Source organism: Coffea arabica, chromosome 6c, assembly GCF_036785885.1.
Source record: "Coffea arabica cultivar ET-39 chromosome 6c, Coffea Arabica ET-39 HiFi, whole genome shotgun sequence".
NCBI lineage: Eukaryota > Viridiplantae > Streptophyta > Magnoliopsida > Gentianales > Rubiaceae > Coffea > Coffea arabica.
The window spans coordinates 8,371,573-8,398,887 of NC_092320.1; the positions used below are offsets into that span (position 1 = coordinate 8,371,573).

The 27,315-nt window shown below is 36.9% G+C and overlaps 2 protein-coding genes across 7 annotated transcripts; one reads left to right on the forward strand and one right to left on the reverse strand.

The window, feature by feature from the left end:
* Positions 1-347: 347 nt before the first annotated feature.
* Positions 348-12,009, reverse strand: LOC113693821 (protein argonaute PNH1). Of its 4 annotated transcripts, XM_027212548.2 has the most exons (24): positions 11,642-12,009; positions 10,396-10,460; positions 6,426-6,798; positions 6,128-6,336; positions 5,838-5,975; positions 5,594-5,727; positions 5,381-5,490; positions 4,724-4,830; positions 4,502-4,640; positions 4,300-4,416; positions 3,948-4,055; positions 3,796-3,867; positions 3,575-3,697; positions 3,258-3,417; positions 2,825-2,946; positions 2,570-2,707; positions 2,348-2,490; positions 2,039-2,101; positions 1,795-1,858; positions 1,584-1,719; positions 1,159-1,232; positions 921-1,015; positions 776-807; positions 348-576 (listed from the first exon to the last, which is right to left on the reverse strand). In XM_027212548.2, exons 3-24 carry the CDS (start codon positions 6,777-6,779, stop codon positions 419-421), a joined length of 2,796 nt encoding a protein of 931 aa, XP_027068349.2. In that variant the 5' UTR covers positions 6,780-6,798; positions 10,396-10,460; positions 11,642-12,009; the 3' UTR covers positions 348-418. The 4 variants fall into 4 exon arrangements, with proteins under 4 accessions (XP_027068349.2, XP_027068348.2, XP_071908724.1 ...); XM_027212547.2 differs by lacking the exon at positions 10,396-10,460; XM_072052623.1 differs by lacking the exons at positions 10,396-10,460; positions 11,642-12,009 and adding an exon at positions 7,850-7,990.
* Positions 12,010-20,871: 8,862 nt separating this feature from the next.
* LOC113694076 (uncharacterized) lies at positions 20,872-25,428 on the forward strand. Of its 3 annotated transcripts, none has more exons than XR_011815796.1 (9): positions 20,872-21,125; positions 21,769-21,867; positions 22,018-22,454; positions 23,087-23,150; positions 23,265-23,318; positions 23,827-23,895; positions 24,038-24,103; positions 24,169-24,252; positions 25,015-25,114. XR_011815796.1 is itself a non-coding variant. In XM_027212928.2 (9 exons), exons 1-9 carry the CDS (start codon positions 21,015-21,017, stop codon positions 25,105-25,107), a joined length of 1,062 nt encoding a protein of 353 aa, XP_027068729.1. In that variant the 5' UTR covers positions 20,874-21,014; the 3' UTR covers positions 25,108-25,374. The 3 variants fall into 3 exon arrangements, 2 of the variants coding, with proteins under 2 accessions (XP_027068730.1, XP_027068729.1); XM_027212928.2 differs by having other exon boundaries at positions 20,874-21,125; positions 24,184-24,252; positions 25,015-25,374; XM_027212929.2 differs by lacking the exon at positions 21,769-21,867 and having other exon boundaries at positions 24,184-24,252; positions 25,015-25,428.
* Positions 25,429-27,315: the final 1,887 nt, after the last annotated feature.

Below are 27,315 nucleotides of genomic sequence, written 5' to 3' on the forward strand. Positions count from 1 at the left end.
TCACCTAATTTTGAGAGCAAATTTTGTTTAGAAAATTTAATGCCACTCAATTAATTCATATGTTTAATTTTTTGTTATCCAACGATCTGAATATATTAAGATCTGATTCCATTAGGTTTAAGTGGTGAATTGATTTATCAAACAGGACCTTAGTTTATTTTGATTACTACTCTGCCATGCCAAAACAATCTTCCGAGGCCACAAAATTCTTGAGCGGTTAATGGAAAATAAGTCCCAAAAAAGCTTGCTAACAAATCTATCAAAATTTCAGCTAGCACGTACATATATATATATATATATATATATATATATATATATATATATTTACATCATAAACACAAAGAGCATACAAAACCCAAGATATTATTATCGTTTACTAGTTACACTGGTGCAGTGCATTGCGCCTTTCCGGCAATTTCTAGCAATAAAACATCACATTCTTCACTTTTTCTTTCAATGCTGGAAGAGGCCGCACAGCCGAATGAGTAGCGTTGCGGGAAGCGCTCTCGTGAGCCTCAGGATCCATGTAAAATCGAGCTCTGTAGGCTGCCAGATGTGCATAATACGCAGGAGGCACTGCATCCAAGAATACATTTAGTATATGCTTCTAACAAATGACAAAAAAGGTGAATGAAACTGCTTCACCATGTACCAATGTGCTTGAATTTTGATTAGATCTTTGTCGAATGCAACGGACACCTACTTCTACCCATGATTGACTAAAGTTATTCTTCCTATCCTTGAAGAATAAAAGTTTCAGTGCCATGAAACTCACCTACAGATACAGATCGGGTACACCTAGCATACCTGCAAATTAAGTTCAGTTACCAAGTCAGCACCGCGAAATGCATCTGAAAATTTGCATTGTGGTGTGGGTGGCGGAATCTTTAGAGTTTTTGTTAAAGAAAGGAAAATTTTACGTGTAACAAAGGTTGTTTGTCAGGGACTGGATTTCGTCTGCCGTAAAATTATTCTCATCCCAGAGGACATGATAGTGTGCTGGTCGACTGGTTCCCTGTTATTTGCCAATCAAAACAGTTCACAAAGGACGTTGAACAACGTTACGTGTTACTAGCAACGAATTTAATTGTCGCCCTGAAAAACCTCTATTGAACTCTCTCTACCACAAAAGAGATCTTCTGGAACCAGTTGAAATACCTGAATTCCAGCATGACTGCACAGATAGAAGTCAAACTCGGTAGGATGACATATCTTAGTATCCACAACCGTACCTACAACAAATTATTTTGTTCTGGTAAGTCACCCTACTTCCAACATTACATCATTCATAACGAGAAATTTCATTCGAGAGAGAGTCAACGGCTCATTTAGTGAAAGGCACGTGGATTCCTTAAGCACCTGAGAAATTTTTTTTTTTTTTTTTTTCTTCTAAATTTTGGGAAAATCTGATACTATGATGGCTCTAGTAATAAGAGTAAAAAGAAAAAATAAAATAAAATAAAAGCTCATTTAGTGAAGCTCACAGCACATCTTATCGCGGTAGCTGGATTAAGGAATTTAATGTTTTCTCAATAATGGCAACCAGATATCAATGAGCAGCAATAGCAGAATTGAGGCATTACCAGGTAAGACGTTCCCACTCCTGTCTATGTTGCTTTTATCATTGTGGTTGTTTGCAAAGAGCCGAGTATGATGGCGCTTTTGGACAACAACGAAAGTAACTGGTGGCTGGTAATTCGGTTCAAGGGAAGCACAAGCCTGGAAAGGGTAAAGCGTGTAAACAAAAACAAAAGCAGTCATGTCTTAAATACGGTGACTACGTAATTCACTAACCTTGCGAATTGCATCAAGTTCATACAGTAGAACCTGGTAAAACTGCCCATCACTGACTCCATCCCTGTACAATCATGCAACAGGAAAATGAAAATCAGCATAAATTGTACTTGGGCTTCCAGCATCCTAAAAGCAAACTAACAGGCAACCATTATTCCGTGATTATTGGTCTAGCATCGTAGCATAGGCAATTAAATGCATGATTTCTTGTGATGGAGTTGGTTGGGTGAAATTGACTAAGTACCGGTAGAATATTATTCTCGATGGTTTCTGTCCAGTAGACTTCTTGAATGACAACAGAAGCTCTCTGGTGAAAAATCAAGACCAATGTTAGCAAATACAAGATTCCATGGGTTAATGCATTTTAAGCTTCAAGATATTGACATTTTGTTCATCATGTTGATCTTCTTTTCTTACACTGGGAAAGGGCACAATTGCAGGCATTACATTCACGAATTAAGCGATCTCATTAACAAGATAGAAAAATTCCATTGCATGTTATCAAGCAGACAGCAAAATTCATGTTAATATTTTAAGAGAACCAAAGGTGGACCTGATCATGCCCCCATTTAGTGTGCCCCTTTGAGGATCTTTCCAGGTTCTATATAGATCCTGAATTAGTTCTTGTCTTTGAGGCTGAGCGCACACCAATCCTGCATATTTAGTAACTTCTGGCCAGTCTTGGGAGGCGACAACCTATATTATAAAGTTTCATATTGAGGTTCATATACTCTGCAATATAAGAAGTCCCAAGCAATACAAGTTGAATTCTTACAGCAGCAATAGATGGGCTATACTCCTCTCCACACTCAGGATGAGTAACATCAGCTCCGAATATTATTGTTGGAATGTCGCTTACAAGAGGAATTTTCCATCTTAAGGCATCCAAAAGCACAGTGTTCCTTCCTCCCATCTGGCGGGTTGAAGAACGAACATGCAGAAAAGATTTTGTATTTAAACATCAGTTCTTTGAAATTGTGTCATTCAACTAAACCAACCGTCAATGCAGTAGTTATATTCAGCAACAGACCTTTACATTAATCTTGAGGGCTACGTTTGACAGATACTGCTTGTTAACTTTTAAGACATGCTTTGTGAGGCAGCACTGAGAGATCAGACCCAAATCAGTTTCACAAATTCGCTTCAGGTTACCTGAATATTGTTGGGCATGTCGCCATTAAGAAGTGATGTTTCCATTGTAATATGCTATAAAAACTTGAAATAATTGATCAAACAATTTTATAAGGCGCAGAAATAATATTAGTTTAGCAACAAGCAGGTTTACGTTAAAATAATATTAGTTACTAAACTAATATTATTAACAAGCAGGTTTACACTAATTCTCTCTTTTCTCAATTAAACTTCTTATTCCACACTTTGACAAAGAAAGCAAGACAGAAGTTAACAAGAATTGTTCTAATACTATGGGGATGAAGTTGTGTCGGAACAAGTTGGACGCATACCATACAGAGACCCATTGTTGTCAGGAAGGATGGCAATAAGAAGCTCTAACTCTTTTCCTCCTAATCTGTTTGCAGCCGCATTGTATACATATCCCAGAGTCTTCTTTACTTGATCAGGTCTGGCCACATAGATTGGGATCACAGGATCACAATTGATTTCCTGAAATTAAGGACAATAGTTTGGCTTCTGATTATTCATTAATCAGTCAAATTGTCGAATATGCCCAAACTTTTTCAAAGGAAGAAATCAGTCAGTAAAAGCATATTACAAGCTACTGAACTGAAGCTGCAGCCTTTCATACGAGAGAATATATTACCATTCCTGAGTCTTGGCACATCTGGACCAGCTGCTGACAAAAACTGCAAGCAGTACTCTCTTGGACACCTCTTGAGAAGTTAATGCATGCCCAATAATTAACAGTGCTACCATTTATCACTTTCTGAAATGTGAAAAGAGTTATACCAATCAAGAATCTAGACATGGATCAAGGCGTTATATATCTTCAACTACTTTCTTATACCACAGAGATTGCTTTACCTTATTTATCATGTTCCACTGACCTAGCTGAGGAAGATATTCTTTCTCTTTCCCAGTATCGTGGTACTTCAACTAATTGAAAGAAAAGAAAAATTACAACTGATTCAAGTCACGACATTTTGGATTCATGAAAGAGGAACTTTTGAAATTACCCATGGAGCTGGAAGAACTCGAGCTTCAACTGATGCAAGCTTTTCATCAACAGTAATGCCAAATTCTTTGGCTAGGGGATCTTGCTTGTAAGCATTGTGTTGAATTGTCTGGTGACAAGCAGGCACCTTTTAGTGTAACTGTCACTGGAATTGAAGATTTTGCAGTCTCTCTTGTTTTATGAATTTTTTAGATTGTGCAAACTACCACAAAAACTATGAGCTTCAAATAGCATCATGATCCCAAGTATTTAATGCTTCAAGATTATCCAGATACCAAGAAGTTGCAGCCAAAGGAAGTTGAGGTTTCAGAATAAAATAAAGCACAAAGAAATCCAACACAAAATGTTTATACCTGCATAATGTCCAATTCTTGATCCTGGGGTCTTTGGCATGAGAACTTCAACAGAGAAGTTATCTGCTTCTCATTCAGCCTTTTGGTGTATCTCTGTCCCTCAACAATCTTGCAAGCCTGATTGGGAGGAAAAGCTTCATGATAGCATTACAAGATAAATAGTAACGGGGAAAACTAGGAGTTTTTTATCCATAGCATTTACCTCCATTGGCAAGTAATTCAATTTCTTTTGACTTCCCACTTGGAGGCAAGGTAGATGGGAATGTTGAATGGTGAATTTGTACACCTCTTGAAAGTATTCAATGACAGTTTTCATGTTCTTTTCCTCATCAACTGGAAAACTGCAAGTACATGATCATAGCTGAACTGACTAGCAAACTCAGGGAACAATCACTAGAATTAAAGGCCAATAACAAAAACATACATCAGTTCTCTTGTTGGCTGTGAAGTCAACCCTATTATCCGATATTTTCTTCGCATATTTCCCCTGTGTGTAACTTCAACTTTGACACCTCTAAGGGCTTTCTTAACCTGATCAAAATAGGAAGGTCTATTCGTTGGTAGTTCTTAATTATTGCCATGAGAAGTAATACTCATTACAATGACTTTCACCGCAAATAAGTTTAGTAATGAAATGGTTATGTCGTGGAAAACTAGAAATGATCAAATTTAGCATAACTCTTGGTTATGCGGTAACCAGATAAGAAGCCAAAGCTGATAAATGGTGCAAAACACATCTCACAACCTGCCCAGCCAGCACCCCCCCTCTTCCCTGGGCACAAAAGAAAAAAAAGTTGGAAGTTTATATTTTATTGAGTAACATCATGGCTACATTAATAGAACAATAAAGTAAAAGTTAGCATCATCTGCCCCTTTGCCAAGAAAAATTAAGACGCAACAAGGCAACAAGCAAATCATCTGTATGATTTCATCAAGCCCCCCAGTCCATATAAATAGGATGCTGAGTAAGAAAATCCTGAGTTTTGCTACATCACTATGACAAATATGGTCTTCGTTGTTGAGGATTGAAATGCATGGATATGTTGATCATAAGGACTAAAATGAAATAGTGTAGCTCTACCTTTACTCGGTCTGCATCAGACAAAGGTCTTATGCTTATATCTTTTCCCAAAACTTGAGCAACAAACTCAACAACTGGAAGTGGTTCTATAAACGCAGTCGATGACATGTCTGATCAACAAATGAACAGCACTAAGTGATTGACGGAACAGTAATTCACTATTACCAGAAGGTTAGGCAATAAAAGTTAGTAGGTGCTAAGTGATTGCAATACCAATGTTCAGTGACAACCCCATCTGAGTAGGTTTTATGCTCTGATAGAAGCCCCTCCAAGACTCTAACCCGTTGCCTAGTGACTGTGGTCTCTTAAGAGTAGGGGAGTAGAAGAATCTCCCAACTGAAACATACCTGAAAACAAATGAGTAAGAAAGTAACTGATAGTGATTAATAATTGATGAAACCTTCATCAATAGCTACAGAACTAATGACATGCACACGTTGATCCACAAAAATGTAACCTTTGTGCTGCAAGCTCCCTCAGTACAACATCAATAATCTTAAGAGCTTGTGAGTTGGTCTCGACTTGTTTCTCAGAGAGAACCTCACGACATTGAAGCATGTTAGCCTGAGCTACAAATTTGATTGTCACCATAAATCTGCATTTCCTTATGTCGTTATTGAAAACTGGAGCAAGTATTTCTTGCATTTCTTGAGGTAAGATAATCAAATCTTTCATTAACTTATGAATAGCCATATATATTCAAATGAGTTCAACACATATAGAGAATCTATATCAATGATCACTTACTTTGTGATGCTCATGGACTCATCTAAATCAGACAAATTTATGGTGAAGTCTTTCAAGGTAAAAGGAAGTAATCCGGCTGTGTAAAGGGCTCTTCTTCCATCATAAACGGGAAGCATCATCCCCAAGTCAGTATGTCCATGAAGTTTAACCAACTGTTTCATAATAGCTCTGTTCAATGGAGAAGAATTAACTTCTGGAGTTATTGTAACCTGCACGAACAGAACATCTACCACAATATGATTCCAGTGGACATTATTATGTATTCAGAAGTAAAAGAAGAACGAAAGAAATAGCTTACACTATAATGACACAAGTTCTTTTCTGATATTTCAGCAATGAAATGGTTGGCTTTTACCACACATTTGGAACCAAGTGTTCCATAGCCTGGCCTACAAGGAAAGGTGAGACTTCTTTCTGAAAGAGGAGGAGAGACAACACAAATTTCCGATGTCATATCCTGAATCTTTTCTAGTTGTGCCCCTTTTCCTCTTCTCCTTCTCCTCCTCTTTCCCACACTGCTCTTAGTATCTTCAGTGTTATCTTCACATGTTTTGAAGGTTTCAGATTGGGTATTTTGATTCATCGCCTCCTGTAATGGTGTCCGAGAGATAAGGTGCTTTTGCTCCGTGTGCTTCCTTTGCCAGTGAGGCATTTTGTAGAGTCAGCAGCACCTTCACATGGTAAAAAACATTAGCAGGGCTTCGTTAGCATTTTTTTGATTAGCGGTCAGCATGGAAAAAAGATCATAAAAAACGTTTTGGCTACTCTCTCTCTTATTTTTTTTTTGGCTGACATGGAAACTTTCTCGAAGAATCTTAGAAAATAAAGACTGGGAAAAGGAAGATTCAAAAGTGATACAAAAGAATCAACATTTTTCAGTATCTTGTCATCCTCCCTGGTACTCCTCTGCTTAAAGTCTCAACCTAAAAGTAGCAGGGTCATGCAACCATGCAGACACGCAAAATATTATAAAAGCAACCACCTTTGATTTTAACTTCGCAAACCGGACCCATATGAGCTTCTATTTCTCAATTCTCCAACAATGAGAAAAGAGGGAAAAATGGAGAAAGAACAAAAGAAACAATAGGAACAGCCTCAAAGAGGCACTACAAACATTTTATCGTTAGGGAGAGAGTCATTACATCAGCAAAACAATTATACTGTTTCTGCTTATTTGTTCTTTCATTGAATTTGCAACTGTAGAACTCGCAATAGTTAAATCCAATAAATGCTGAGCCAAAATATTTTGAAAATAAATGACGAAGCAATTTACTTTTGATGCATGATAGTCTCAAGTGCATACTAACTTTTATCCTTAAAATGTTGCAACAGTTAAATCATGTCCACGGCTGCGGTCTGTAAAAATTTTGGCCCCTAAATCAGCTGGGGGTTTTACATGGTAAGTAAAGCAATACAAGAGCTACCAAAAAGAGACAAAACATCAAGCAAAAAAATGAAAGAAGAGACAACCAACTGCCTATTCAATGCTTAACAACTCAATCTTCAATGGAAATTCTTTCTTGGGATGACCAAAATAGTATGCAGAATCCCCATTATATCATCAGTTTTGCAACTCTGTATCAGCAATATGAGGTTGACAATTCCACCTCTAGCACTTTTGTAAGACAAACGTGCTAGATATGCAGCAGCCCCTTTCGAGATTCTATAATGCCCTTGACACATGCAGCGGTAATTTGGTTGGTATAGAAGTGTCAAGTGTACCTCAATAGCTAACAAGATGACAGTGGTAGAGTGCCTGGCTTTGCATTTGATTACTGAACAATGATGCCACGTATCGCTAGACGAGCAAGATGGAACTAACAAGAGCAGGTTCGGTACTTTTACTTGGGCCAACTGGAGAAGAGAACGCCAATTCGTTATAGATGAACTTAAGTCTAGGCCCCTATAAACTGGAATATTCATGATATTCATTGCGTTGTTATTCAGTCAATTGAGTCATAGCTAAACTAAATCCTCTCCTGCGAGACTTGAGTCCAACTTCAGCGTTCTATGATGCAGCTCCTAATTTCCAGCAATTATAGGATATGATCACTTGTTAAATATCCGACAGGAAGAAAAGGAAAAGGAAAAAGAAAAAGGGTCTGCTCACATCCAGACTTGTAACGGTCAAAAGAGAGAATCCATCGGACGGCCCAACACAACACAATGTGGGCTATCCGTACTGCTGCGGTTCGCACTATCCTAAAAGGAGTGCCCTGCATGCTGCAGCCTTCTTCTTGCAATTATTTTTTACTAGATATCCTATTCAATGGACTCTTCTGATTAGCTCACTAACATTTCTTTTTTGTGCTGAAGCTGTTTTCCTAGCAAACTCAGTATATATGTGAATTAGGTTTAGCTTTGAAATGGAGAAAGGCGAAAGAATAATGGCCCAGAAGCATATACTGACGAATAGCATGAGAGACAACAACGAACATGGTACTGTAATTAGTAGTGTAAGTACACAGCCAAATATTGAGCAGCCAAACTCCTATATACAGTTCAACTCAAATACTACGTTTGTAAAACAATTTAATTAACATTCTCAACAAATAAATGCAGTTTACGATTTGAATTCTGAACCTAACAGTCTATGGTGGAAAAGGGTGTGGAGAAAGGTGGAAGGCCCAAAAAAAAAAAAAAATCCAACATGCTTGAGTTATACTGGACACTATTTTTTTCTTGTGGACTGCAAGCAGTAATTCAAACAAATAAGGATCCAATGGCCGGTAAAGGAGCCACTGACTGCATGAAAAAGACGAAGCACTGCCAAAGCTTATTTTATAACCCTTTTAATACGTGTTGGTACTATATGCATACTTACTGCTGCTATTTCTGCAGTCCAGCAGTGCACTACACCTCCTCTTCATGTAGGGCAGTGCAGACCACGTCCACATACTCATTCAAAGTTCAAACATGCATGTATAACTCTACCACAATCGTTCAAACTTGAGCTAGCTTCCCCCCCCCCCCCGCCCCAACTCCCGCCAATCCCTTATTCTCCTCCGCTACTTGTACGAACTACTTCCCATACAGTCACAGCAGATACACCACTAAATTCTTATTTCGTTATAGTAGTATAAGATTTGACATATAGAAAGAAATTAAAAACCACCTTATCTTCTTTGTCGGGACCAATTAGTTCTATGTCTTTGCAGTTTGCACTAACGTACGTCGTAAAGCCAAGGCAAAATTCTATGCTACAATCTCTGCCAATGATAAGTCCCAAGCTAGTTAGTTATGGGGGACACCTCGGCAGTTAATTACCCTGAGGAAGCATTAACACAGGGTGCCACTTTATGATTTTTTTTTTTTTTTTGGTGCATGCCGCATGACATTTTAAAAATTCCACTAAAACAAGTTGATGTAGGTAGAATTTATCACTACCAGTTAATTCTGTTTTTTTTTTTTCCCTTGTGGGTGAAGGTGAGAGAAAGAGGAAAAGAAAATGAATTTATATATTCCCCCAAAAAAAAAATTTTCACGGTCTATCTTGGTAGTAAGCAGTAAGCTGCTCGACACAGCCGACCGATACATGGCTATAAAAAATCTACTACCACCATGCATCACTATCAAGAAGGTACGTACAAGCATTTTGATGCACGTATTGGAGTATCAGTGACGAGACCCGACCAGACCATAGTTGATACCATACCATACCACACCCGAAAGTCCTAATATATTGAAGAGTAGTCGACCACATTTCAATTCAAAAGCTTTCTCCACGCAAAGGTCGCATTCGTACTCTCAGTCTCGGCTATTAGAGCCTGGTCGGCGATGGCCCTATAGATCTCTCTTTCTAACAACCCATCACGTGTGGCCAGACACACCAATGTGGTTAGAGAGTCAAATAAATGCAATGACAAGAAGAAGGCGCTTCAGAAGAAAGGGAGAGAATAATATCCTGTAAATTCTCTGTGCATCTGTAGATGGGATGATGGTATACGGTAGAGTTGTAGAACTAGAAGCAGTGGTCGTTGAGAGAATAAAATGCCAAAAGACTAAACAGCTAGCAAGTGCAATGATGAGAATGTACAGACTACAGACAGATGCGCCCAGCAGCAAGCAGCATTGCTCCAAAAGTCTGATTACGCCGACCCCAGCCCCCTCCCCCCACTCTTCCCTTTTCTGCTGTGCTCCAAATAAATGCACAGGGGATTGTGGCTCATATTCTCACGCGAAAGTGAGAAATTAATACTACCATATAGCGGTAGTAAGTAAAACCTTGTGGCTTACGTTTTTGTTTTTTACTAGCTAGCATTCTTTACCTACTCCAGCTCAGCTAGCTTCTTCTGTGCTTGTTCCCCTTTTATCGACTGAAAATCTTGCACTTCTGCAACCATAAATAATCCAACATGCTAAGCTAAAATTTAGGTCTCTACATGCTTGTGCAGAAAGAAAAACTGTAAAATTAATAAAGCTTTGGGAGAGGTGCAGAGAGCGGGAGAAATGAGGATTAGTTAACACTGAACTGAAGGCTATGTAAAATAGATCTCGAATGTAAAACGGCCTTGTGTCGTAGTCTGAAATGCAAATCTAGCGTTCTCTACCCTGTAAATAAAAAGCTTGATTTACACTAAAAGCATGGGAGTTGTTGTTGTCATGTCTGCATGCACGTCGTTTTACTCAAGACGTTTTTAGTGTCAATTAATATGTTAGAATTGCAGTTTCAAGAAAACATACTCGAGTACCAGGAAAAGTTCTAGCATGATTAATTGCATAGAGCTGGTTTTGACTTTTGTGACAGAAAACTTGTGACAGTAGCTAAAGCAGTAAAAGCAGACATAGATTAACTACTGGAACTTGGAACTAAATGTTTTGAGCAACAAGAAAAATATATATATAGTCTCTGAGTAGTTGGAGGCTTACCTAGACACTAGACTTCAAGGTTAACGATCTTGGAACAAGATTTTACCGGCCCAAATACTAGCCAGTTGTTGCAAGAAAATATTTCGCAACAAGCCAGTTGTGACGGTGGTATTACTGTCTTATAGGGAGCAAGAACACATCCAAGGAAGAAAGATATGGGAAGAAGGGATAGAGTAGAGAAGATATCCTCCCGGAAAAAATGCCGATTGGGGCTTGAAAATGGCTGCCCTCCTTGTGACTTCGAATTCTTTAGTAGAGGGAGGGTGGGAAAAAGCTAAAAACGAATGATGTGTTTCTGAGACGAAGCACGGTGAGCCCTGTGAGGAATAAAAAGGGTTTTTGGGACTCGCAAAAAGAATAATGAGCAAGTGTGCTCTTCAGAGAAGAGAATATTTGTGAAGTTGATGGATTCATCTAAACTAGGTAAACTAAGCAAAAGCTACAAACTCCACCTTTATGGAAGAAAAAGAGAACTTTCATTCAAAGAAGAGGAAAACTATGCGCTTTAAGAATTTAGGCGTGCTGATGGACAAAAATGTTTTCATTGTTTTGCAGGCTTTATGAATAAAAATATCACTGAAGCTTATTTAAAAAATACCCAAGTGATTAAAGAAATGAACAAGAAAGATGTAAAGAAATCCTTACCGAGGATTCTGGTAAGCTTCTTGTGTTTTTGTGATTCAGAGTTTTATCTCAGCTGCAGTTCCAAGGTCCAACTTCCGAGTGCCTTCCCTCCCTCCCTCCCTCGGTTTGATGTCATGAAGCCCGTATCTCTAACCCTCTCTCTCTCTCTCTCTCTCGCTCTAACACACACACACACACACAAAAATACAGGGGCAAGAAAGAAAACAGTTTTTGCTTTCCAAGGTTTTCTAATGCAAAATAAAAGAGGGAAATCCAAGAAAATCAGCGAGGGATCTGAAGGAGAAGGAAGGGGGCCTAACCGGGGGAAGGAAAGCAAAGGCTGAGAGCGAGCTTTGAAAAAAGGAGTGGTGGCGGGCGCTGCTCCCACCCCTGCTCCTTATTTATATAGTACTAGTATACGTACGTCTCGCCTAGCCTTGTCGACTTGTGACACACCTTGTCCTCCGCCAATTTGCCTCTCTTTTTTTTTTTTATTATTAATATTTCTCTCTGTTTACTTATTTATTTTGGCACGAATACACAATGCTAGCGTACAAAAAATATATATATATACATGGACGGACTAAACGTGATGTAGAGTGATTATGAGAACAACAATAAGATTGTTGAATCAGCACCTATCAAATTCAATTTGTCTAATTTAAATATATAAATAATGACACAACGCCATATCACTACTGTTCCAATCCCTCTTTTTTTGTTGCATGCACGGCTTTTTTCTTTTTAAAAAAAAAAAAAAAGATTATCTGCACCTATCAAATTTAAAGACCTGCATCGAGTTCTCGCGGCCCTTCGGGTTCAGCATGTGTAACAACCAATGATGAGATCTGTAACAAAAAAGATACCAAATACGATGCAAGTTGGGACTAATTGAATTCTATCTCAGGTTCGACTCCGACACCTGCTCTTTATTTGGTTTACAGCATACGTAGTAAAAGAGCAGAAAGAAACATGATCTAGTTTTTTACTTGAATGGCTGAAGTCAGAACTGAAATATGAAATGTTCTGCCATCCGTCGGTTGATTCCAATAATCAGCACGCGCATTTCTTTTTCCTCCATTAATCCGTCGATCGACTACTCACTCTGAGCTTTCAGCGGACTATAACCCAAACAGCAGCTGAAGTAATTCCATCAAACTCAAATTCTGAAAGAGAGAGAACCTCAACATGCAAACCAAGCTCGCCAATATATATATATATATGTATATGTATATGTAAAAACATCAGAGCATGCAGGTGAAACTTAACTAACTAGTTATCCATTTTCCTATTATACTTTGATTCTTAAAATGTAAGCTCCCGCATTTTTATTTATTTATTAGCATATTCTTCCTCATGCTATATATATTCAAAAAATACGAACGTCGATCCTTTTATCAGTTTCAAAAAATTAAACAACCCAAAAAAAAAAAAATTAAAAAAGAAGAAGAACCTCCTTGGCGCCGCGGGCTTGTCATTGCATCTTAATTTATTTATTGACAAATAGTAAAAGGGTCACGGAATTAGTCTGCTAATCAAAAGTTTAATCATTACATCATGTTGTTAGAGATGGAAAGGAAGGTAGTGGCAAGGTACGTGCGTTAAAAAGGTGTCTCTACCGCACCCTAAATTCAACTCCTCAATGATAAGAACAGCAAGGTGAAATGATCGTCAAACGTGCTAGCTCAAAGTCCCACCAGGACCAGGCCACCACCATTACGCTGTACTAGAGAATAGAGACAAATTATCATGCAAGCGCCACAACAAAAAGAGCAAGCTGCAAAACGCAGCCTGCATCGTGCACATAGATGAAGTGCAAGCACTTCGTTCGATGCCCAAGATTACCTTTATACGAGCATTATATATGGGGTGATAAGACCTAAGTGCTTCATAGCTTATTAATTTTGTCCCTCTCCCTTGCAGAAAGGGACCGATGATATGATCGATGATGCGCATACGCTTAATATAGCGAGAGCTCTTCACAATCCATGCACACAAACAAAACGTAAAAGACAGTTTCACGGCATCTTTAACAACCTTTAGTCTTTTTCACCTATCTACTTTATATCTTCACATTCTTTTTGCCTCTTCTTCATCCTTCAGCAATGATCAATTGATCAAGATTTGTACTTTTGCGATCTTCAGTCATTGATTGATCATTAGCAAACAATGATATTTACGTGCAGTTTTTAACGCAACATGCACATGAACTATTTATTAAGGCCAGCAAACTGATCCTCTGACTACTTTTAAGTGCTTATTGACTTTTCCAGCTTTGCTTCTTGTTTTTGGTGGAGAATTTGGATAGGAGGTTCCCTTAAAATATCCCAAAAAAAAAAAAAAAAAGAGAGAGAGAAGGGGAGGTTGGCGAAGCTCACTATAGTACTGGTGCGTGGTTCGTCTCTAATTTTGAAGCCCGCAAAATTGGCAGTTCAGGGCTAGCTCCATTCCTTTTTGGTTCAAGGCAATATATTAACACAAAATTCTCTTCCTTTTCATGATAAGGGAAGCTACACAGGATCTTAACTAGACAAGTTTCTATTTATGTAAAAAAAATAACAGAAAACACTAGTTAAAAGCCTAGATGACTTGTATAAATGTGTGGCTTCTGTTAGGTCTGGCTCCACAAAATTGACGAAAGGATTTTTGGCAACCCCAAAAGACAAATAACAAAGTAAAAAATAAGTAAAACAGGAACTCGAAAATTTACGTGGTTCGGTCAAATTGACCTACGTCCATGAGCGGAGGAGGAATAATATTTTACCATAAAGAAAAAAGTACAAAAGATGCCTTAGAAAAGTGTGCCTAAACCCAAAACACCTAATACTAAAAACACAAGAGAGTCCAAAAGTATTTAACTAATCAAAAGACTTAACGACCCAAAAGCCCAAATAGCCTACTAATGCTCTCTTGATTTTGGTGCACTTAATCACATCACAGACCTACTATATTTATAGGCAACTAAGGGAAAGGTTCCCTTATACAAAAGCCGATGTGGGACAACGCCACATTAACAAATCTCCACCTTGGCGTGTCCCTAACATCAACAATAGCAAAATTGTTCCACCTTCTACACATAAGTCCCAATGGGCCTAAATCAGCAACAACGAATACCAACCCAATTCAAGCATTGTTTGAACTTGTAAACTGAAAGAAGTTTCGTGAACATGTCAGTATGATTCTCCTTTGTACTGATTTTCTGAACAAGAACTATTCCCTAAGCAATAGTATCTCGGATCAATGTGTTTCGTCCTCTCATGATACATCTGGTCTTTAGTCAAATGAATGGCATTTTGACTATCACAGTAAATAGTAATAACACCTTGATGTAGACTAAGTTTGCCAAACAAACTCTTTAACCACAAGGCTTCTTTGATTGCCTCAGTCATGGCCATATATTCTGCCTCCGTAGTAAATAAAGCTACAACGGGTTATAAAGTAACTTTCCAATTAACTGCACAACCGCCAATGTAAAATACGTAACCTGAAAGTGATCTTCTCCTGTCAAGATCCCCGGCATAGTCAGAGTCTATAAAACCAACCAAAGTGTCATTATTTCTTTCAAACTTCAAACTACAAATTGAAGTCCCTTGCAAGTATCTGAAAATTCATTTCACAGCCTGCCAACGTGCTTTTCCAAGACACGACATATACTTGCTAACCACGCTGACTGCTTGTGCAATATCTGGACGAGTACAAATTATTGCATACATAATGCTATCAACTGCGTTGGAATAAGGAATCCGTGTCATATACTCTTTTTCTTCAACTGATTGTGGTGACTAAGCAGCAGATAATTGAACATGACTAGCAAGAGGAATAGTCACAAGTTTAGCATCTTTTATGCCAAACTTCTCCAAGACTATCTCAAGATAATTTTTTTGAATCAAGAATAATTTTTCAGCTCCTCGGTCTCTTTTGATCCCCATACCAAGAATTTTCTTAACTGTTCCCAAATATTTCATGTCAAATTCACTACTTAACTGCAACTTTAAAGTGTGAATTTCTGACAAATTCTTGGCAGCAATGAGCATGTCATCAACATAAAGCAACAAATAAATAAAAGAACCATCATCTAACTTTCGGAAGTAAACGCAACTATTGTACATGCTTCTTGAATAACCATGACTCAATATAAAAGTGTCAAATCTCTTATACCACTGTCTTGGAGACTGATTCAATCCATATAAGAATTTCTTTAGCAAACAAATATGGTCTTCTTTTCCTTCAATTGCAAATCCCTGAAATTGTTTCATCTAAATTTTTTTTTCAAGTTCACCATGCAAGAAAATTATTTTAACATTAAGTTATTCTAACTCCAGATCATATATGGCAACTAAAGCAAGCAAAATACGAATAGAGCTATACTTAACAACAGGTGAAAATATTTCATTAAAATCAAGACTTTGTACCTAACTACGGCCCTTTGCAACCAAACGTGCTTTGTATCTTGTATCTTCAACTCTTGAAATACCTTTTTTTTTCTTGAAAATTCATTTGCATATGACAATTTTCTTACCTGGAGGCGGCTTCACAAGAATCCAAGTTCCATTTCGATGGAGAGACTCAATTTCTTCATTCATCGCAACCAACCACTTAGTAGAATCATCACAAGAAATCGCATTTGAATAAGTAGTATACTCATCAACTACATCAATTTCTTTTGCGATAGATAAAGTATATGCAACCAAATTTGCATATCTTTGTGGTGGTCGAATATCCCTTCTTGGTCTCTCTCTGGCAATGGAATATTCTTCTTCTTTTGAATTATTTTCATCAGTAGATTCAGATGCATCTATTGGCACTTGTTGAATAGAAGGACCAAAACTACTAATCTCAAACTCCACCTGCTTCTGCATACTAACATCTGTTTGACAAGAATTAGAAGACTCCTTCTTGGAAGATAACATAGAGAATTCATCAAAAGTAACATCTCTACTAATTATAAATTTTGGAGATTTGAAATCAGAACACCATAATCTGTATCCTTTCACCCCCGAAGCATACCCAAGGAAAATACACTTTTTAGCTCAAGATTCTAATTTTTCATCATTTACATGCATGTATGCTGGACACCCAAAAATTTTAAAATCGGAATAATCAGCAGAAATACCTGACCAAACTTTCTCAGGAGTTTTGCAATTAAGAACAGCAGAAGGAACACGATTGATAATATAACAGGCCATAGAAATTGTCTCAGCCCAAAAATCCTTTGCTAACCCTACGTTAGAGATCATGCATCTCGCTCTCTCCAAAAGTGTTCTGTTCATGCGTTCAGCCACACCGTTTTGTTGAGACGTCATCTTGACAGTGTGATGCCGAACAATTCCTTCATTTTTGTAAAATTCATCAAATTCACTTTCACAAATTTCCATGCCATTATCTATTCTAAGCCGTTTGATCTGTTTACCAGGCTGTTTCTCAATCAAAACTTTCCATTACTTGAAAATGAGTTAAACATCATTCTTATGTTTACAAAAATAAACCCAAACTTTTCTTGAATAATCATCAACGAAAGTCAACATATACCTGACACAACCCTTAGACGAAACACGAGATGGACCCCATAAATCTGAATGAATATAATCAAAAGTACCTTTCATCTTATGAATTGATGGAGAACTGAAGCTAACTCTTTTTTGCATCACAAATATACAATGTTCACAGAATTCCAATGTTCCAATACTCTGACCGCAAAGAAGTCCCCTTTTACTTTGTATGCCCAGGCATTTCTCGCTCATATGTCCCAAACGTATATGCCACAATTTGGTGATATCAGAATCAGACAAAGATGATGATGACGAAACTGCAACCGAGCCTGTGATAGTAGATCCCTGCAAAATATATAAACTACCAACCCTGTAAGCTTTCTTTACAACGAGAGCACCTTTAGAAACCTTCATAACGCCATTTTCAGCTACATATTTGCACCTAAGAGTCTCTAGGGTGCCCAAAGAGATGAGATTCTTTTTCAAATCAGGAACATGTCTAACATTAGTGAGCGTCCTCACAATACCATCATGCATTTTAATTCGAATTATACCCTTACCAACAACATTACAAGCGGCATTATTACCCATCAAAACAATTCCACTATTGTAAGATTCATAAGTGAAAAATAAATCTCTATTGGGATACATGTGATAAGAGTACCCCGAATCTAAAATCTATTTATTTTTAGACCTTGTCCTGTTATCAGTCACAAAGAAAATACTTCCTTTATTCTCATCACCTGCAACACTAGCTTTGGCAGTCTCAAAATTTTTCTCACAAGGTTTTCCCTTTTGTTTCAATTTATTTTTCAATTTGAAACACTCTGCCTTAATGTACCCCATTTTATGACAATATTGGCACTCCATATTTCTATGTCTGGATTTAAATCTAGATTTAGATATACTTTTATCAAATTCTCTTCTCTCAATTCTGCCCCTAACAACTAGACCTTCTGCATGGCCTCCACTAAATTTTTTAGTAATTTTTCAATCTATCTGTTCCTTAGATTTTAATGCAGATTTAATTTTTCGATACGAAATTGTTTCTTTTCCATAAATCATAGTATCGCGAAAATGTTTAAAAGATTAGGGAAGGGAACACAAAAATAACAGGACCTGATCCTCATCATCAATTTTTGAATCTATATTTCCCAAATTCATAATAATTGAATCAAAATTATCAAGATGTGAGAGTATAGATGTACTTTCAGTCATGCGAAGCATATACAAACTTTGTTTTAAATAAAATCGATTCTCAACTGTCTTCTTCATATACAAGACCTTAAGTTTGTCCCACATAACCTTTGCCAAAGTTTCGGTGGCTACCTCCCGCAAAATCTCGTCAGAGAGATTTTGAATAATACTGGACCTTGCCTTCTTATTCATCTCAGCAAAATTTGCATCTGTCATACCCTTTGGCTTTTTCTCAATTCCGTGTATCACTAGATCAATTCCATCTTGAATCAAAATGGCCTCCATCTTGAGTTGCCACATCCCGAAATTGACATTCCTGTTGAATTTCTCGACGACAGTCTTTTTTATTGTCATTGTTGCCATAAAATTCAAAGTCTCCGAAGAAGTTTTGATACCAGTTTGTTAGGTCTGACCCCAGAAAATTGACGAAAGAATTTTTGACAACCCCAAAAGACAAATAACAAAGCAAAAAATAAGTAAAACAGGAATACAAGAATTTACGTGATTCGGTCAAATTGACCTACGTCCACGAGTGGAGGAAGAGTAATATTTTTTAATTAAAAAGAAAGTACAAAAGATGCCTTAGAAAAGTATTTCTAGACCCAAAACATCTGATACTAAAAACACAAGAGAGACCAAAAGTATTTAACTAATCAAAAGGCTTAATGACTCAAAGGCCTAAATAGCCCACTAATACTCTCTTAGTTTTGGTGCACTTAACTCCATCACAGGCCCACTATATTTATAAGCAACTAAAGAAAAGATTCCCTTATACAAAAGCCGATGTGGGATAACGTTACATTAACAGCTTCCATATGTATCTTTGTCGCTTAGCTCTCTGGTTAAGAATTTTACTATATAAATGCACTATAGTCTTTTTTTTTTCATGTTAAAAATGGTTTAGAGGCCGGTTGGCCACATTTAAATTATTCTAATTCCTAAATGGCAAAATTTTACCTTGAATGACAAGTATACCCCAACCTGATTATGAGAAAGATGCAAAATGTGGTGGCTCAGTCCATTTGAATCGAAAAATTAGTTCAAGAACTAAATTGGTTAAAAAAATTGTTAAAGACGGAATTGGTTTAAATAAAAAAAGCTCAGGGACCAAATTTAATTTATAGAGATTATTTTTGAAAATTTTCAATTTCAAGACCATTGTTAGAGTCATTCTTGACACATAAATTATCTCTAACTAGAAATTACAATTCACGGTTGGTGCCCCTCAGGCCTCGTGCTTATTATAGTAAATCCATTTAAGATGAAAATGGTTTTCTTAGTGAATTTTCTGATAATGAATTAGAGGAGTACAACTTATTTGTGAATTTTTGTGAAATTGTATATATTACGTCACCCCGACTCCAATTATGAACTTCTTGTTCAATTGCATATCCACTCTTTGCTTTGACAAAATTGCCTTCACAAAGCAAATGAATTGAGGAAAAGCAAAGCATATTTTTGAAAGCTCTTGAACTGAGCATATGGCGCAATAAATGTATGGATAGCAGAAATGGTTGGGGTACTTTTAAAATGAATGTGGAGAAATTACAATTCCAAAACTTTGCGAGTAAGTTGAGACGTTGTTTATTTCAAGAAATGCATGCCCAATTTTAGTAATTTCCTGACCAGTGACCCTATATTTTGTTCTTGTTGATTGAAAAATAAATTTCTTGATAAACACTTTTTTTTTTTAAATTTGTCCAGAAATGAAAGTTTGAACCCGGCCATACATGTTCAAATAAGAAATTCTAATGCACCTTATAGTAGAAAAATATATCCAACCAATACTACTAAAGAAGGGAAAATGGAAAAAAGTTTAAAGAAACAAAGAGTGGATTTTTCAACCAAAACTTCATATGTTAAAATCAAATTTATATTATGTAATAGGTTGGATCTTATCCAAATTCAGCCTAGGTCCAATATAATTGGATAGGATTTGGATTTAATTTTTCAAATTCAAACCCAAACCTTGTAGAAATGTCATGAAATTGGGTAAGGTTCGATTTTCTATGATCCATACCCAAACTCAAATCCAAGTCAAATCCTACCCAGATATATATATATATGTAAATTTATAAACTAATCTAATGTTATATATTAGATTGGATCGATTACAGTAATTTCATGATCGTTAGATTAAAGAATATGCTCTTAATCTAAGAAAACACTGTCAAAATAGAAGTAGTTCATAATAATTCTTTTTTTGAATTCATAATATTGCATTCAACTTATTGAATGTTAATTTTATTATTTGAAAAAAAATTGGATAGTATTTATATAATTTTTTAAACTATGTATATTTTAAAATATTTTTACTTTAGTTCTTTGCTATATGTCTAGAGAAATATTTACGTATAGTTACCAATTAAATACATAAACATACAAGGATCTGGGTTTGGATTTACTTTTTCAGACCCATAAGGGTCTAGATTTGGATACAAGTCAATTTAATTGGTCAGGATTTAAAAAAATGCAACTTAAACCCTACCTATTGACATGTATATTTGTTCGTGTACAAGAAAAAAAATGCATATATTATAATTGAAGGGGTAATCTCCGTAAAAAAACGATTTTATGCGCCAACTGTATCATAGGCTGATTTGTAAGGGGGTCCAGTGCCATTTACCCTAAACAATCCCGCGGTGGCTGCCCGGTGGATGCTGGTGATATACTGATATTGGCGAGGGAAATCCTCTGAAAATCAGAAAATGACGATCGACGATGATAGTTCAATATACGTGGGAGGGCTTCCGTACGACTCTACCGAAGACAGCCTCCGGCAAGTCTTCGATTCCTACGGTTCCGTCGTTGCTGTCAAGGTAGGAGCACTTAAACTTACTACTTAAAACGCACTTAAACAGCTTAGCTAGGGTATTATACCATTTCAAAATTTTCAATTTTCTTCAAGGGTTACTTTAGCTCACAATCATTGAGAGAACTGAATGACTGATACTGTTCCAGTATGACTGGAAACTATTGTATACAGTTGAAGCTCCCATATGTGCTATTCTGGTTTAGTTAGAAATACAGAAAAGAATTGATGTCGTTCAAATATGATATTAGATCAATTTTTACATCTACAGGGAGGAGATTAATATCCTAAAATGGTAATATATGGCAATCGTTTTGGATGCAAAGGCGTGCTTCAAATTTTGTTGAAAAGAAAAGAGAATGATTTCAAACAGGATGAGTAACATTTTGAAACAGGTCCATGTGTCCAAAATATGTGTGCAGGATTTGGGAGTTATTACGTTAGAACCTTTCTTTTATGCTTAATGATCTAGTAGGTTTGTTCTTCTTTTAAAAATTGCAGTATTGAAGAAAACTATTGGTTTGCTTCAATTAGGCATTCCGTTTACTTTTTGTTTATGCAGCAGTTGTGAAGGAGATTTTGATGTATATATACTCAATGTTTTTCTATGCTGTTTGTTTGTGGCTAAAGACAAATAATTTGTATTCCAGATAATTAATGATCGTACTGTTGGAGGAAAATGCTATGGTTTTGTTACATTCACAAATCCTCGATCCGCAATGCGTGCCATTGATGAAATGGATGGAGGGGTATTTGTCTTCCTGTGTCCTGATTTAATATGTTCTAGTTATTCTTCTTCTTTTTTTATTATTTTTTTTTGTGTCTCTAACCCTTCTGTATATGCTTATGGTGTTGGTTATATTAAAGTTTTAGTGAAACTTCATTTGATTTTCAATTAGACTATTGAGGGGCGTACAGTCCGGGTAAATGAAGTGAGGACTAGAGGCGGGAGATCCAATTTTGGTCGTGAAAGTTTTCGAAGAAATTCAGAGAGGGACTTTGATGCTGATAGGGGTAGATCTCGAGAAAAGGATTATGATCATGATAGAGACCGGTATCGGGATAATCATAGAGAACGATCACTTGAGTTTGATGAAGAGAGAGAAAGAGGATATGATCATTTACGTGAACGTGATCGATCAAGGGACCGAGTAGCTGATAGAGATAGAGTTCGGGATCAAAATAAAGGTTTGGACATTGTTGCACGAGAGCGTGAAAGGATCCATGACTATAATTGGGAAAGAGGCAGGGTTCTGGACAAGGAGATACAGAGGACTAACAATCACCACAAATCTTCTGAGAGGGACAAGGATCAAATGCCTAAGTTTCTGGATAGGTAACATATATTTTGATTCCAGGATGCTATTTGCGATCAGTAAAATGTTTTGGTTGTGAGATAATGTACAAAAGATATATAAGATCTTATATCATATTTAGGTGCTTTCTTTAAACAGTATGTCTGAATTCTGAGCAGATTTCGTGGTGTTGTATTCCTGCTTTAGTTGTTTTTTAAACCCTTCCACCTGACAACAAAATGCCCCTCCCCCCAGGCTGATCATATACGTGATGAAGTGGAATGAACTTGTTTGTATGATCTTCTTGATTAGCATGTTGCTTGAATTTTTAATGTGTAACAAGTTTGTTTTAGCTGAATCATTGTCTTGATTGGTACGATATAGTCTGAAAATATTGTCATGACCGATTCCTTGGAGTGTACTCTCTGTTTTAGCAATTACTCCACTTCCTGGAAAAGAACTTATGCTTCATGAGGAGTAGAAAGTGCATTCATATATCTTCAAATGTTACATTTTGCAGAGTAGAAGGTGGGCAGTCATGCCTATGCTTTATTGGGGGTTTACCAGCTTTTAGCTTTTAGATCTCTGCTTCCGTGCTGCCAACTGCAGCTCCTATCTTTTTGTTATATTTCATGCAAAACAATGAAGATCTAACTATGATTGATTTAAGCAGATCTTATACAGATGAGCATGGTAAAGGAGAGCATTTGTCACAATCTAGTGGTGATCATATTGAGGTAGAGACTCATAATTTTTGGTCCACGTGACATGTTCATACACTCTGCAGAAAACATTTTTCAGTTGACATGGAACCCCTGTTTGATGTCATTTTTTTAAACTCAACATAACAGGTTACAAAGCAACTAGAGGTATCAAATCAAAAGTTTCAAGAACTTCAGAAGGAGGTATGTCATAGATTTGGATTTGTTCACAAGAGAAATATTCTGATGCTTTAAGTTTTTGCAACTTTACAACTGATCCTGAAATTAGGTACTTTAATGATGTTTTATTCGATCTTTACAAGTTTTCCTCCTTCTAGCTCTAACATTTGCTTAGGATTTTTTATTTGTGTGCTTTTACAAGTGTTACAAATTAAGGGTTGTCGGGGGAGGGGGGGAAGAAAGATGGTACAAGTTGAATAGGGCGAGTCTAGCAATTTGTTGCATGGCCAACTAAATTTGTGCCTATTTACCTTCTTCATGTGGTATAATAATCTAAAAATTCACATTATCTGTGTCATAATTTTTCATCATTATCGCACAGCCAACTGAAACTTTGTGCAGAAAGTTTTATTTTGCTCTATGTATTGGAACTTTCTGGAGGTAATGAGCTAAAAGGCTACTTTTAATGGCCATGGTGCCTCAATTGCACTTGTTGTGATGGATAGAAACTCAGGTATTGTTTATTTTCCAGGTATCTGAGATGGAAGAGTTGGCTAAAGAGAAAAATGTATTTGTTCTGAAATTGCAGGAGAAATCCCAGGTTGAACTTCCCACAATGATATATTTTTTGCAGTCCACTATCATTTCCTCCTCAGCTGTCTTGCTTGCTTTAGTTGTTTTAGTAATAATTGGCAATTTATCCTTTCTCCAATTTTCTGATGAGAATGCTATGATGATTGTAGAAATTGGAGGACTTGTTGACGGCAGCTAAACGACTGACTTCTTATCGGCAGATGCAATTGGCTAAGGTAATTCCTGTAAGCATCTCATTGTTTAGCTAATGTCGATGAAACACTTGACTTCATAGTTTTAGTTTCTGATTTAACAGTTAAACAAATTTTACCTGCAAGTAAGAGACTGCAATGAGAGGCTTAAGCACTCTGAGCACGAGCTTCAGGTTATTCCATTAAACTCTATTCTTAATGCTTATGATGTGCTATAGTCTTCGTGTTTTGCAATATAATAACAGCTGGACTCCTGTATTATCAAGTATGTAAATGGCATATAAATGATGGCATTGGATGCCCCTGTTATACTCTTGCAGTATCTGAACAATTAGGAATTTAGGATTATAGGATTTAAAGGGCCTGGTTCTTCTGTATATCCAACAGTATATGCTTGATGTTGTCTTGTCTCTTGTTATCATATTTGGTTATCACTGATTGTCCATGTCATTTTTGAGCATGCAAAAGTTGTGGTTGTTAGCTGATCTGTTTTAAATGTAACAGTATGCATTTGTGATTTTTGAATTAAGTATTCTTCATATGCTTTATTATTGTCCTGACATAGCATGAACTTTGATACCAAATCTTGTGTTATCAGCTTGTTGCTTTTCTTTATACAAAATGCCATCTTTTTTCTTCACATCTGGCAATGTGCACTAGTTCCTAATGAAGGCATTATCTTCTCCAATTTTTCAGTCACCTAGACTGTTCATTGCCTTCCTCTGTGTGTTCCTAGTCTTTGTGGGTTTAATTGTTTGGATAGCCTTTTGGTCTTGACATTGGTGATGAGTAAATCTTTGATCTAGGGCAAATAACTATGTGCATTTTTGCATTTATGTGTACTTTCATTTCAAACAATGGGTGCTTTTGCACAATCTTTAAAGGTTAATACTTGTGGTTAAATGTTTAGATTTTCTTGAACTTTTCTCATGCAGGCTCTTGTTAGTTCAACAATGTCTGAGGTGGAATATGGGGATGTTATGGGTGCAAGGGATGGTATTTTGACAAATGGCAGTGCACAAGCTTAAGTCAGGCATAAGAGTTTTTTTCTAGTTGTAATGCAGCTATGAATTCATTGATTGTTATAAATATGTGTACTATGTAATGCCTTTCAAGTCATCCCTTTTGTGCTTTATAATTTATTTACTTAACTCTCAGAGTCATCTGATGGTCAGTCCTTGTTAGTTCCGATCTTTTGCTTTAGGGGATTGAATGCTGTAAATTTTAATGAGATGATTTTGTTTGGGAGAGATGAATTTAAAAAGGTGGTAAAACGTGTGACGTGTTTGGAGGTACATTTGTGATTATTGCTCTATTTTGAGCTAAAATAGAAAGGAATTTGGCTTACAGTTTACTGTGTGTTTGAATGACACCTAAAAGCATAAAATGCTGTGCGAGTTGTTCTGTAACCTGTTATTTTCTGTGGTTGTGTGAAAGGCTTGCTCCTGCCAAACTGTGGGCTTGTATAGCCGTATCAATGAAGCTGGATTGCATAGCATTATGCGTCCAGTTTACATAGTGATCTTTTTATTAGCATCTTCTATTCACCCTTCCCCCAAAAAAATAGGCTTGCAGCTTCTCATTCTGGAAATCCACGTGATGAAAACCAAACTCAAGGATTATATGATTGTACTTTTGTTGAAGGACTATAATTTTTGTTATGGTTCGTGGCCACTCCTACAATCTGGAGAACAGATAATATAAGGTCTGGAAGGTACATTCTGGATCCTGTGAGGTTCCTTTTTCTTTCGTTGTGGGCCGTGCTGCCTGCCCTGCCATTGATATACAGTTGAGGAGGCCGTTGAAGGGGAGTTGTTTTGGACAACGGAATAGGAGGAAATGGCATCACCTTGTGCCTGTTGTTGCGCTGGAGAGTTACCTTGGTGCAAGGTTGTCTTGAGATGATTTGAGGCAGTCTTCTTGGCTCCCTCAAGCAAGGAGTTGTGTAGCTTTCGAGCAAGAAGAAGTGTGAAGATGGAGAACCTTGTTCAGTCAATTCTAATCGGCTCTCAACTGATCTACTTCGAGTTTTACTTGAAGTGGGTACATCTGGTCACGCCGGAGAAGTGTCAAAATGCTGGTATGATCTAACGGTACATACCCTTTTTTTTTTTTCCATTTCAATCTGAGCTGTTTTCGTAATTATTCCATGCAGTGATGCCCAAGTAAAATCGACCATTTTATCCTTCCAAAATTGTTTACTTCCCAATGGAAAAGCCGGCTGTAGCCTATTAAGAGGAAAGAGGTAACGAATAGTGTGATTATGGTGGAGCCATGGAATGATGTTCTTAGGCTAGCAGGTGATTTGGAATTGAGATCGATTCGTGATGCAGGAATACACCCTGCAGTGTGAATGCTGCATAGTTCACAGAAAACGGTTGTCTACTGAACCGTTTAATCAAACTAGAAAAGAAGAGGGGCTAGAGATACGTGCCGATCGTGCATTTGCTTTCTTAGACTTTGAGTTGGAACGGAGTTGGATTATAGCCCTTTCGGTGCTTGGTATTAGTTTGCTTCTGTCGGGCTTGATTGTTGGAACCGTTTTCCTTCCCTTTTTCGTGGTTAATGACTTGATTTAATTCCATTTTCAATTATGATCGGTAACATTTTTCATCTAGTAACGCAAGTTGAATTTCTTCATTGTCCTGTGCAAAATCACTGTTTTTTTCCCTTTCATTTGTTTACTTTTGTCCGCAATTTTGAATTGAAGCTTGGTGATTTTAACAAAAAAAAAAAAAAGAAATGAAGTCTCCGTATTAAACTAAACCGCACAATGCCTGAACTAAGTAGAAGTGCACATGTTTTTTTCACTTTGTGCATTGGATAAATTGTCAATTTCCTCGTTAGATCCACGACTTCACAAAATGAAGGTTTAAAAAATCACCTTCATTACTCTTTATATTTTCCGAGGCAAACTATCCAGTGTTAAAAAAAATAATAAGAAAATAAATTTGAGTTGTCACTTATGGCTAGATGAATCATGAAAGGTTCTTTAGCAAAAAGCATCAATGTTGTTTTACTTTCTAACCTTTTGACTTTTGTTCTTCAAAATTTGTCTTGCAGTTAATGTGGATTTACTGTTAGGGTGAATGCCCATTTAGTGTTTACGGGCTAACCCTTTTTTTTTTTTTTTTTTTTGAATAAAGTTAGACTGGAATGAGCTACAATCTAGTTGGTAATCAAATTTATTGCCACCAAAAAGTTTTAGCTTCTGTCTTGCTTTTCTCCTTCAATTA

Coding starts and splice junctions, on each gene's coding strand:
- LOC113694076 (XM_027212928.2), top strand. CDS start 21,015: ATGACGATCGACGATGATAGTTCAATATACGTGGGAGGGCTTCCGTAC. Junction 24,104..24,183: donor GGCAGATGCAATTGGCTAAG/GTAATTCCTGTA, acceptor CTGATTTAACAG/TTAAACAAATTTTACCTGCA. Junction 24,253..25,014: donor ACTCTGAGCACGAGCTTCAG/GTTATTCCATTA, acceptor TTTCTCATGCAG/GCTCTTGTTAGTTCAACAAT.
- LOC113693821 (XM_027212547.2), bottom strand. CDS start 6,779: ATGCCTCACTGGCAAAGGAAGCACACGGAGCAAAAGCACCTTATCTCT. Junction 4,417..4,501: donor TGAATTACTTGCCAATGGAG/GTAAATGCTATG, acceptor CCTCCCAATCAG/GCTTGCAAGATTGTTGAGGG. Junction 1,720..1,794: donor AACTTGATGCAATTCGCAAG/GTTAGTGAATTA, acceptor TACCCTTTCCAG/GCTTGTGCTTCCCTTGAACC.